This window comes from Eptatretus burgeri, chromosome 14 (assembly GCF_056783735.1).
Source record: "Eptatretus burgeri isolate ZD-2024b chromosome 14, Ebu_testis_v1, whole genome shotgun sequence".
Taxonomy (NCBI): Eukaryota; Metazoa; Chordata; class Myxini; order Myxiniformes; family Myxinidae; genus Eptatretus; species Eptatretus burgeri.
In genome coordinates, this window is record NC_140974.1 from 2501443 (window position 1) to 2514063 (window position 12621).

At 47.2% G+C, this 12621-nt stretch overlaps 1 protein-coding gene across 1 annotated transcript in view; it reads right to left on the reverse strand.

Moving 5' to 3' along the window:
* Positions 1-1861: 1861 nt before the first annotated feature.
* SPR (sepiapterin reductase) overlaps positions 1862-12621 on the reverse strand; it is a 12480-nt gene continuing 1720 nt past the window's right edge. The window contains exons 2-3 of the mRNA XM_085853544.1: positions 7566-7856; positions 1862-3059 (exon numbers count right to left, since the gene is read on the reverse strand). Coding sequence (XP_085709670.1) covers positions 2863-3059; positions 7566-7856 — 488 coding nt within the window. The 3' untranslated portion in view covers positions 1862-2862. The remainder of the gene's footprint in view (positions 3060-7565; positions 7857-12621) is intronic.

A 12621-nucleotide genomic window follows, 5' to 3' on the forward strand; every position in this document is an offset into this window, starting at 1 on the left:
TATAAAAGCTCTTCAAATTTCAAGTCAATCGGATGAAAATTGAGGATTTGAGAAATCATACCAAAGTTGTTGACCTTTGGCCTATGGTGACCTTTTCACCTCAAACAATAGGCTCCTTGCTTATGATAAACTCTACCACGTGGTGAAGTTTCGTGAATATCGGTTTTAAATTGACCTGTCGGCGAGTGATGGACTGACGGACAAACAGATAAACAGACGGAATAACAAAATGACCAAATAGACTAGAAAATCTTCGATTTTGCAAGTAATAATTGGCCCGAGTTGGGCTCGACAAAGAAGGCCCATTGGAATAGTTAAGAAGCTTAAATAATGCAGAAATCAAGAAAATGACCAAATACCAGGACCTCAAAGATGAGATCAAGAGATCTTGAAGATGAAGAGCATTGAAATTGCACCACCAGTGACAATTGGAGTAACAAAGAAGATCCTTACTGGGATTTTGAAAACCATCCCCATGAATATAACCACAAACGATTGGAGGTAGTCCAGGGTTTGGTGACAATCCTGAAAAGATCCCTCGGAACAAAACTCCGAGAACAACAAAGAGGACTTCGTTCCATCTCCTCAAACCTGCAAATGGAGACACACACACACACACACACACACACACACACTTGAAAATAAAATAACAGGACTGGAGTTAGATTTACATCAATGTTGGCGTAAGCAGAGGCAAGTTAAGAAAATGACTCGGCAAGCTTTGAAATAAACAAGCTCAAATGAGCTAAGATCCTCGTCCTCCTAATATGACGTCATTGTGATGTATCAGATTTGCGATAAATTATCTGTGCTAATGCCCGGCTTGATTCCCACAAACAGAATTCAAACAACTTTCCTAGTTTCGGAGATAATGGTATAGGCGATATTAAGATGTCAACTTTTTTTCTCGGAAGAATTTCCAAAATCGGAGATGGTTACTGCCTGCGCGTGGGCTTTCTGCATATACATGGCAAGTTTCACGGAGATCCGATGAAAACTCTGGGTTGTGATACAAAAAAATGTCAAAAACTAGGAATGACATAATAAAATTGATATGACGTCATCGTGATGTATCGTATGTGCGGTAATTCATCTCTGCTAATGCCCTGTTCGATTCCCGCAAACAGAATTCAAAAAGCTTGCCGAGTTTGAGATAATTTTTTAGGTGATTTCCATTAGTTGAGATATTTTGACATCATAACTTTTTTCTCAGAGGAATTTTCAAAATCTGAGATCGTTACTGTCTGTACAGGGTATTTTTTACATACATATGCCAAGTTTCAGGAAGTTTTGATGAAAACTGTCGGCTGTGAAACAAAAAAGTCCACAAGAAGAAGATGAAGAACAACAACGTGAGTAAGACTTGGAGATCCTCCAGGAGGATCTAAAAATTCACCTTGAAACACCAATACAGCAGTTGGAAAATGAGGCATCATTAAAATACCTTGGAGTAGAACAGGGCCACCAAATGTGTAAAACAATCACCAAAGAATACCTGCGTAGAACGAGGCTGATCCCGAAAATACACAAACACTGATCCGTGAATTATCGTGAGGATTAGTGAAGAAAGGGGGAAGTGATTGTAAATTGATGACTGGGGTTGGCTTAATGGTTAGGGTGGTGGGTTTGGGATCCTGGGATCCTGAGTTCATATCCTCCTTTGGTGTTGAATTAATACCAGATGGGGGTGACTCTGCCTGTCATCCTTCTAAGGTTGGCAAAATGAGAGCCAGCTTGCTGGTTTCCTGTGTTGGAGTGGTGACCCATCCAGGATTGTGCCCAATGGCCCAGGAGACTGTTTAGGCAGCACCAATGCTCTGCATAGAGTATGGTCCCCAATCCCCATGCATGGATAGATGCATTGTTAATTTAATGTTCCATTTTTATTTAATTTTAACATTGTTCAAAGCAGGGACAGGAGCAACATAGGCATGATAGGCCAAATGGCCTTCTCATGCACCAAAGTTCCCTGTGTAATATTGTTAAGAACACTAAGAAATGGGAGGGTAAGACAGAGTTGGTGGGGGGGGGGGGGTGAGGATGCATGCAATTGGAAGAGGGAGATTGAGACATGGGGATTGTTGAGGACTTGAGGGTTGGAATTGGGGTTTGGGGCAGTTGAGGACTTGAAGAAGAAAGGTGAAGGGGATGATAGAGTTGGCTTGGGGAGAGGGAGGGAAGGCAGAGAGGGGACAGAGTTGGGATTGAGGGATTTGGGGGGGTTGAGGATTTGAAGAAAGGGGGAGGTGAGCAGAGAGTTTGGATGTGGTGGTGGGGGAAAGAGAGGACAGAGTTGTGAGGGGGATTGAAGACAAGAGATTGCATTGTGTGTGTGTGCTGGGTGGGGAAGGTGGTTGGGTTGGGGACCTTTAGTCACATTATACATTATGCAGAATTCCCACGAGTCCCAGATAGTCCCGTTTGGTATTTTTGGTCCTTGACGTCTTTTGGATCCTCTGGATATTTTGGATGTTCGGGGTGCTCGGAGTCTTTTGCGTCTTTTGCGTCCTTTGGGTCTTTTGCGTCTTGGGTCCTTGGGATGCTCAGGATCTTTTTGGTCTTTGGGGTATTTTCGGTCTTTTGAGCCTTCTGGGTCTTCATGGTCTTTAAGGGTCTTCTGGGTCCTCTGGGTACTTTAAGTTAACGATTGTAGGTTACAATTGTGGATGACATCAGGTCAGCTGCCCAACCAATGGGTGAAGAGCAGATATACATACACACATAAATCGGAAGAAAAAAAATGGGGACGTACGTACGGACATCGAGACTGGTTTTATAATAGAAGCCTAAAATAGAAGCTGCGATAAAAGGATTGTGTTGTTGGACAAGGTTTTATGTGAAGTCGGTTGATGTCTGCTACTATCACACTTTCAGATCAAAGAAATCTATGTGTGAACCAGACTGGAACTCGTCGAGTGCAATCAACTGAAGAAGAGCTTGTGCGGAGGTATGACAATGAATGAGTTCTCCTTTCTTGCTCTTCTCCAAGAACAGGCAGCGCAGGGCCAAGTCACCAGTCTGTGTGCGTGCCTGAAACTGCATGTCAGTGTCCAAAGGGCCTGGAAACACAGAATAAAAACATAAAATAAACCAAATGAGAAGGAATACCACGTTTGGGATTCCCAAGATGGGTTTACATGTTATTGCAGAATGTCTTTAGTATAACAGCAGTCTACTAAGAACAAATGTTTCTCATATTGGAAGATATAAGGCACTAAATCAAATGTGAACACACACAGTACCTTCAATTTGTTTTGTGTTCGGGTTCGACTTGAATCAAAGAAAAACAAAAAGGATTCAATTTTTTTTTTGTCAGTCTTCTCTGCAGTTTAATTTTGTCAGTTTTCTCTGCAGCAACTTATCCAAATGACACGAACATAGGTGCCTACTCATGTGAAATGTTTTAATGATAAAGATGATGGCATAGGTCACGTGATGTGGCAGCCATAAAGAGGATTTGAAAAGTAACTTTACGTGAACAAGACGTTTTAATTTTCTAGGTATAAGAAGAGTTGTCGCCCTTGTTACCTGCGTCACCTCACTCGTCCATGAGCCTGGGTCTTGTAAATATGTTTGGGGGAAACTGTGGTCAATGTGTTCAGAAGAAAGTGCTTTATGTTGTTTGAATGCATTATTTTGATTTGAAGACTTTTTTTTCCATTGATTAGGAAAATTATTTGGGACCAAAGCAACCACTCTCAAATTGAAAATGGAATCTGTGAACACACAACCTGATGAAGACACCTGCAAACACACGATGGCTACACTGCCAAGAAAATTTTCTTGGGAAAGAAATATTTTCTTAAAACAAGAAAACCACTCGTAAATTTTTCTAACCACAAAAATTTTCATGCCTCTGCTGGCGAAGTTGCCGGAGGCATGATGTTTTCGGGTTGTCCATCCATCCGTGTCTGTACGTATATACAGCTACGTCCGTGCTAATGTTGTCAGTTTTCTCTGCAGCAACTTATCCAAATGACATGAACATAGGTGACTACTCATGTGAAATGTTTTAATGATAAAGACGACGGCATAGGTCACGTGATGTGGCAGCCAAGTTTGGAAGAAAAAAAAATAGAAAAACTTTGGACCTCTGTATCTCTGAAATCGCTCCATGGGAAAAAAATTGAAACTTGGCACATGTAAAGCAGTCCCCATGGGGGAATAAGTGATTTTTTGATGATGTCATAGGTGGCTTCATTATGACATCACATATTTTGAACACTTCATCTGATCAGTATGACAATTTTTGAGGGTCATCTAGAAAATTGTATGGGGGGGGGGGGGGAAATTGATGATGTCATCAGTTACGAGGTTCAGCAGCCATATTTATTTATTTATTTTAAACATAAAAGCCTTCAAAAATATTGCTCTCCGAAACAACAACAGATCAAGGTGAAACTTTACATGTATGATCGCATATCAGGGGTGCAAATTAACGGTCACCAATGGCACCTAACTTTTGTGCTGGGCGGGTACACAATACTGCCTTACCTGCCCGGCTGGCGAAGCACCGGTGATTCCTGTTATTTTGTACAATTTGTACTAGCTTCTCTACTAGTTTTCTCAACTAGAACTACTGTTTTTGTCCGCAGAAATCCGTAGAAATCATCGGTAATTCTGCGGCGGCCATTTTGTCTGTTTTCATCTCGTTCCAAATCACACGTGATTGCGTGAGATTTGACGGTTTGGCGCAGTTTGGACGCATTTTCTCATGCCCAGGTTGGTTAAATGAGTGAATTTGGGTGAATGAGTGAGTTTCATGGGTGAGGTTAGGTGAATGAGTGAGTTTGATGAGGCTTTTGGGTTAATGAGTGAGTTTGATGGGTGAGGTTGGGTTAATGAGTGAGTTTGATGGGTGAGGTTAGGTGGATGAGTGAGTTTATATGTGATGTTGGGTGGACGAGTAGTACCCCCACCATTGTCCATCACCCACACCCCCCCCACCCCCATCGTCCATCAGCCACAACTACCCCATCACCCACAAAAATGCCCCCCCCAGCACTACTCACAACCCCCCTACCCCCCCCATCACCCACACAAATGTCCTAACCTGCTAGCTTTGATTTACCTGGTGTTGTCTTTGCCTGCATCAACAGCTGAATGCGAGTGTGGCTTTTGTCACATGAAACGCATCAAAAGTAACCTTCGATATACCCTGAATGACCTTATGCTCACTCAGCTGTTGGCACAAAGTGTTCGCCAGTTTACACCAAAACAAGCTGTAGAAGTGTGGCTTAAGAAAAGGCCGAGACAAAGGCGGCCCAACTTCACTCGACGTAGTAGCACCCAAAGTCAACCTGACAGTCTGACTCAGAATTTGTCAGATAGTGACTCTGAGAGTGATTCTGAGTCAGTCTATCTCTCCCATTCTGAATCAGATTGAATTGTTGTGACTCTGGGTGATGAATTTCTTGCCATTATTCATGATTTTTGTTCGTTGCCAGTTCATAAAGACAGTGAGTCTGCCAAAGTTAATTTGGCCGCCTACAGTACTGTAATAGTACAAGTGAGTATATTAAAAGTGTTTGATCTCAAATTTGTGACTTTTGTCTTTATTTTATCAGGCCGGTAGAAATTCTGCTGGGCTGTTAACTTTTTCTAGTCACTGGCCCTACTGGCCGGTGGATAAAAATGTTAATTTGCACCCCTGCATATCCATGAGGAACTAAAACTTCTTTACCAATGACATGATAGGTCACATGGCTTGGCAGCTACGATTTTTTTTTAAAAGAACAAATCTTTTAAAACCATCTCCAGAATGGTTTGACATAGAGGGGAAACTTCACCCACATGTTCCCCAATCCTTGGGGATACCAAGGTGTTCACAACTAATTAATAGGTCACATGGTTTGGTGGACATATTGGATTGAACATAAATCCTAAAAAATATATTTCTCTTGAAACGCTTCATTAATCGAAGTGAAACTTCAAAATTATGATCTCGTAGTCATCAGGAATATATGATTAAAATGTCAATCTGATTGGATGCATGGTCTGGCAGCCAGAATTATTTAATATTTTGAATCTGGGTTTCGAGATTTAAATCAAACTTGGTCCACGTTTGTATAATGAAGGAATAATTTCGGTGGAGGCATATCTGGTGACATTGTGACATTGAAAAGTGCCCTTTTAGTTTCTCATGGTTTTCTTGTTTCAAGAAAATTTGAAATATTTTCTGACTATAAAATATCTTTGGCAGTGTGCAAAACAAAAGCAGCACAGCAAATACCCCTAACTTCAGAATAACCAACACCAAGTTATAGTTACCTCTGCCAACAAAGGTGGCCGGAGGTTATGTTTTCACTCCTGTTTGTCTGTTTGTTTTCTGTGAGCTGGATATATCGCAGAGTTGAGGATGGATTTGGACAAAAAGTGGTGGACAGATTGGGTGTGTGACAAGAACGAATCGATTTAATTTTAGTGAAGATCCGAACCTGGACCCACATGGTGAGATTGTTTTTTGAAGTGATTCTTAACCATCGAGTGATAGGACTAAAAACTATATAAAACACAATATCCCAAAACATTATTGATGGATTCGGACAAAATTTGGTGGACAGGTTGGGTGTGTGACTGACTAATTGATTCTATGTTGGTGAAGATCCGAATCTGGAGAAGAGAATTTTTGTAAATTTGTTCAGGGATTCTTCACCATTGAGAGAGGGGGCCAAAAATGATACACAGCACGATATCTCAAAAAAGTTGTGGATGAGTTATGACAAAACTAGGTAGATGAGTTGGGTCAGTGACAAGAACAAGCGGATTCGATTTTGGTTTAGGTACTGATGCAGATCCAGCCTATCAGTGGAATACAAAATGTAAACTGTTTAGCCGGGCAGAGATGCACTCGACCGAATGCCGTTCTAGTTCTTACAGTTTCTAGCTCCTCCATGGCTTGAGCCCTTGTTTCCTGAGAAGGTTTTAAAATAAATTACCTGAATTTGAGGCGAAACCCACATTTTCAGCCTCTTATCGGGGGCGGATCCGGATGGGGAGATCCAGAGTATCAACCCATGACACCTTACTGTTCAGATGTATCATAACAAATTTGGTCCATATCAGTCATGTCGTTTATGAGGAAAATATGTTTCAGTGAATATGAGGGATTAGGGGAGGGAGGCCATGGACCACTTTCCAGTGAATATGAGGGATGAGGGGAGGGAGGCCATGGATCACTTTCCAGGGAATATGCGGCCATGGGAGCACAACCTTAGGTTAGGGCATGGCCACGATGCTGCATGGCCAGTTTGGTCTGGATCCGGTTATCGGTTTCCGAGAAGATTTTTGAATGAAATACCAATATTTGCAACAAAACCCCCCTTTCACCTCTTTTATAGAGGAGGCACATCTGGATGGGAACCACAACCTATGAGACCTTGCTGTCCTGAGGCATCGTATCACATTTGGTCGGGTAGTTTGTGGGAAGATGTTTTAGGCAAATGTTAACATGCGTACATACGGCTGGCCAGGCACTGGGACCCACTCGAACAGCTTATTTCAGAGAGAGAGAGAGAGAGAGAAACTTTTTGACAATAAGTTAAACAAAAAACATGCAAACTTACCTGGTGCATAATTTAGAACCCGCACATCAGGATTCTCAGCAGCGAGCACACGGAAAAACATGTCAGTAGCAGCTTTTGCAGTGCAGTACAGTGACCACGATGGAAAGGGCTCCTTTGCACACAGTGAACTAATGTTGACAAATGTTCGCCGCACGCCGGGTTTTGCAGGAAAGTGGCGGAGTATCAACCCAGCCAGCCAAGCTGGCGTGACCACATTGAAAGAGAGGAAACTTTCGATCTCTTCAGGGTTGCTGAGGTCAGCTACAAATTTTGACACATCACCAAGCGAACCTGAAAAATGAATTCCAACCACAAGTCATATTAATGCAGTAAAATGCCAAATAAAGAGTAATGTCAACGTATTCGATAAATATGTGCTTAAGGTCAGAGGCAACAACAACAAAAAAAAAACGTTCCCAGGGTACAGGAGTAGACCAATTTTCTGAACAGCCTTGAAAGAAAGAAGCCACCTGTTTCGTATGATTAGTGGGCCATTTGGAGCAAATTTTCATTGGTCTTCATGGCCTTGTAACATACCTACCCACTGTACTGCTGGAGTTTTAGCTTGCCTTTTCACCAAGCCCAGATATACTTGGGCCAGGGTGGGATGATACATTCCACATTATTATTGCCACCTGGATTTGGGACCTTAGGGTCCTGAATTTGAGCCCCTATTGGCCTTTGAATGAACACCAAGTAGGGTTGACTCAGCCTGTCGTCCTTCTGAGGTCGGCGAAATGAGTTGTATTTACTTTAGGAATAGGTATTGATATTTAATGATAAATTGATGTTCTTGAGTTCTGCTCCACCGTGCATTGAAGTGATTAAACCAACTCTCAAATTGATGTTTCTTCTGACAAAAGAAGGCCTCCATAGAAATATTATTTTGATTTTGAGGATCGGATATCGTCCGGACTAAACACGTGTCGAAATCTGTTATGAAATCTGATAATTTAAAGAAATAATAACTCTTATAACCAAGCCAATATACCTATTTAGCAAGCGAGGCCATGTTCCCTCGTTCTCCATAGATACACAAGAAAATGTGAAATTTCCAAAAGGATTAAATTGATCCTTTTTGATTGTTTGGAGAATTTCATTGAGTGAACAAAAAATTTCGGAACATGCCAAAATTAACCAGCTTCATTAAGCTATATGATTTAATGTATTCATTGCGAGACTGTGGGGGGGAGGGGGGGATTATATTAATGTATTCTAAATTGTAAAAAATGGGGTTTTAGAAATTTAAATTTATGCTACAAGTCGAATTGGCTGTCCTTTTTAGCCAAGAGTCTTTTGCCCTAAATGTTGATAAAATGTCTTGTTCTGGAGCGGTGTGACCTTGGCTGATAACAGCAAACCTTTGCCTTGAAATGTACGTCATGTACTTCTCACCTAGAAAACACGCATGTAGTTAGAATTGGCAGCTCCCACCACTCTCCCATGAAAGTATAAAATGCTTTGAAATGTAAAATTGTTTTAGTGCAAGCACATGAGGATGTATGGCATCTCAGTGGCTTGTACACCTTGGGACTGACCAAATACCAAGTGATAATGAAACTCTCTGATGTAATGTACTTAAGCTGTGGATATTGAATTAATCGGGTTGGTTTTATGGTTAACTAAAAAGTAAGATAAATAAAATAGAACCAAATAATATTGCAACAAATGGGGGTTCTGTTTGTTCATTGAATGAAGTGGACGAGGGATACATTTAAAACCGAATCGGCTAGACGTTAAGCCCTGAAATTAAATAGGATTCCACAATCAACCAGGAAGAATCCTTCAACGATCACAACGGGGTGGGTGAAAAATCCACAACAGAGACCTTGTGCTGTTAGTTGTGATACCCTTACAGTTACTACAAGTAGAGGTTCATGATTTACAAAGGTTATATGTTTCTCTTCGTGAGTTTCAAAGTAAAATATATTTGATCACACCCGATTTCCAACCCATTTGTCACATCAACACGTTTTCTAAATTAGAAAGCCAATTTTTTTTTTTCCGCCCGTCACGTGACGATTGGCAGCTGTTTATTAAGATCAATGTTTATGTACATCTCCCTGAAATGTCTGTCAGACAACTTGTTCTTATAATTTGTTGATTGAAAATCCTCCAAAACAAGGGGGAAAGCTAGTCAAGGTTTTTGGGTTAAATACAGTACATACTGTCATCGGTAATCACACCAACTCCAACCTGCTGATGACAGAAGAACTGCCGACATCGGCCAAGCGCGCGCGTGCGTGTGCGTGCTTGCGTGTCTCCGGCGGTATTTATCTTATGACCGGTTAAAAATGGATTTGAGACATTATTTTTGTTTCCATCTTCACTGTTATTGAATGCAGAATCATTTTGAGACAGAATGAATTTTAATTCTCCACCACACGTCTGCCTTCCCTTCCCTTCCCCCACCCATCATCACTCTCCCACACATCCTCGCTCTCCCGCCCATCCTCGCTCTCCCACCCATCCTCACTCCTCTTTCACAGTTTACACCGCCTCCCCTCCTTCCTCCCTTCCCCTCCCTCCTCTATTGCCCTCCCCCTCTCCTCCCTCTCCCTCCTATATTCCCCTCCCCTCTCCTCCCTCCTCCCTTCCCCTCCCCTCCATCCCTTCCCTCCCTCCTCCCTTCCCCTCCCCCTTCCTTCTCCCTTCCCTCCCCCTCCCTCCCTCGCTTCCCCTCCCCTCCCTCCTCGCTTCCCCTCCCCTCCCTCCTCGCTTCCCCTCCCCTCCCTCCTCGCTTCCCCTCCCCTCCCTCCTCCTCGCTTCCCCTCCCCTCCCCTCGCCTCCCTTCCCCTCCCCTCCCTTCTCCCTTCCCCTCCCTTCTCCACCCCTCCCCTCCCTTCTCCCTTCCCCTCCCTTCTCCACCCTCCCCTCCCCCTTCCTTCTCCCTTCTCCCTTCCCCTCCCCTTCCTTCCTCCTCCCTTCCCCTCCCCTTCCTTCCTTCTCCCTTCCCTCCCTTCCCCTCCCTCCTCCTCCCCTCCCTCCTCCCTCCCCCTACTCCTCCCTTCCCCTCCCTCTCCCCTCTCCTCCTTTCCCCTCCCTCTCCCTCCTCCCTTCCCCTCCACTCCCTCCTCCATTCCCCTCCCCTCCCTTCCCCTCCACCTCCCTTCCCCTCCACCTCCCTCCCTCCTCCCCCCTTCCCTCCCTCCTCCCCCTTCCCCTCCCTCCCTTCCCCTCCCCTCCTTCCTCCCCTCCCTCTCTCCCTCCATTCCTCTCCCCCTCCCTTACTCTCCCCCTCCCTCCCTCTCCCTCTCCCTCCCTTCCTCTCCCCTCCCTCCCTCCCTTCCTCTCCCCTCCCTCCCTTCCTCTCCCCCCTCCCTCCCTCCCTTCCCTTCCTCTCCCTCCCTCCCTTCCTCCCCCCTCTCCCCCATCCCCTCCCTCCCTTCCTCTCCCCTCCCTCCCCCTCCCTCCCTCCTTTCCTCTCCCCTCTCCCCTCCCTCCCTTCCCTCTCCCCTCCCTCCCTTCCTCTCCCCTCCCTCCCTCCCTCCCTCCCTCCCCTCCCTCCCTCTCTCTCCCCTCCCTCCCTCTCCCTCCCTCTCCCTCCCCTCCTCTTCCCCTCTCCCCCTCCCTCACCCCCTACCTCCCTCCCCTCTCCCCCTCCCGCCCCTACCTCCCTCCCTCTCCCCTCCCTCCCTCCCTCTCCCCTCCCCTCCCCTACCTCTCTCCCTCCCCTCCTCCCCACCGCCCCCTCCCTCCCTCTCCTCCCCCTCCCTCCCTCTCCTCCCTCTCCTCCTTCCCTCTCCTCCCCCTCCCTCCCTCTCCTTCTCCCTCCCTCTCCTCCCCTCCCCCCGACCTCCCTCTCCCTCCCTTCCTCTCCTCCCTCCCTCTCCCCTCCCCTCTCCCCTACCTCCCTCCTCCCCTTCCCCTCCCTCCTCCCTCCCTTCCCCTCCTTCCTCCCCTCCCTTCCCCTCCCTCCCTCCCTTCCCCTCCCTCCTCCCTTCCCCTCCCTCCTCCCTTCCCCTCCCCTCTCCCCTACCTCCCTTCTCCCCCTTCCCCTCCCCTCCCTCCCCCCTTCCCCTCCCTCCTCCTCCCTTCCCCTCCCTCCTCCCCTCCCCTCCCCTCCCCTCCCTTCCCCACCCTCCTCGCTTCCCCTCCCTCCCTCCCTCCCTCTTCCACTCCCCTCCCTCCCTCCTCTTCCCTCCCCTCCCTCCCTCCTCTTCTCTCCCCTCTCCCTCCCTCCCTCCTCTTCTTCCCCTCCCCTCCCTCCTCTCTTCCCCTCCTCTCCTCCCTTCACCTCCCCCTCCCTCCTTCCCCTCCCTCCCCATTCCTCTCCCCTCCCCATTCCTCTCCCCCCTCCCTTCTTCTTCTTCCTCCCTTCCTCTCCCCTCCCTCTCTCCCTCCCTCCATTCCTCTCCTCCCTCCCTTACTCTCCCCCTCCCTCCCTTCCTCTCCCCTCCCTCCCTTCCTCTCCCCTCCCTCCCTCCCTTCCTTCTCCTCCCTCCCTCCCTCCCTTCCTTCCTCTCCCCTCCCTCCCTTCCTCTCCCCTCCCTCCCTCCCTTCCTCTCCCTCCCTCCCTCCCTTCCTTCCTCTCCCCTCCCCTCCCTTCCTCTCCCTCCCTCCCCCTCTCCCCTCCCTCCCTCCCTCTCCCCATCCCTCCCTTCCTCCTTACCCTCCCTCCCTTACTCTCCCCTCCCTCTCCCCTCCCTTCCTCTCCCGCTCCCTCCCTCCTTTCCTCTCCCCTCCCTCCCTCTCCCTCCCTCCTCTTCCCCTCTCCCCTCCCTCCCCTCCCTCACCCCCTACCTCCCTCTCCCCCTCCCTCCCCTACCTCCCTCCCTCTCCCCCTCCCCTCCCTCTCCCTCCCCCACCTCCCTCCCTCCCTCCCTCTCCCTCCCTCCCTCCCTCTCCCTCCCCCTCCCTCCCTCTCCCTCCTTCCCTCTCCTCCCTCCCTCCCTCCCCTCCCTCCCTCTCCTCCCTCCCCTCCCTCCCTCTCCCTCCCTCTCCTCTCCCTCTCCTCCCTCTCCCTCCCTCCCCTCTCCCCTCCCTCTCCTCCCTCCCCCTCCCTCTCCTCCCTCCCCCTCCCCTCCCTCCCTCCTCTCCCCTCCCCTCCCCTCTC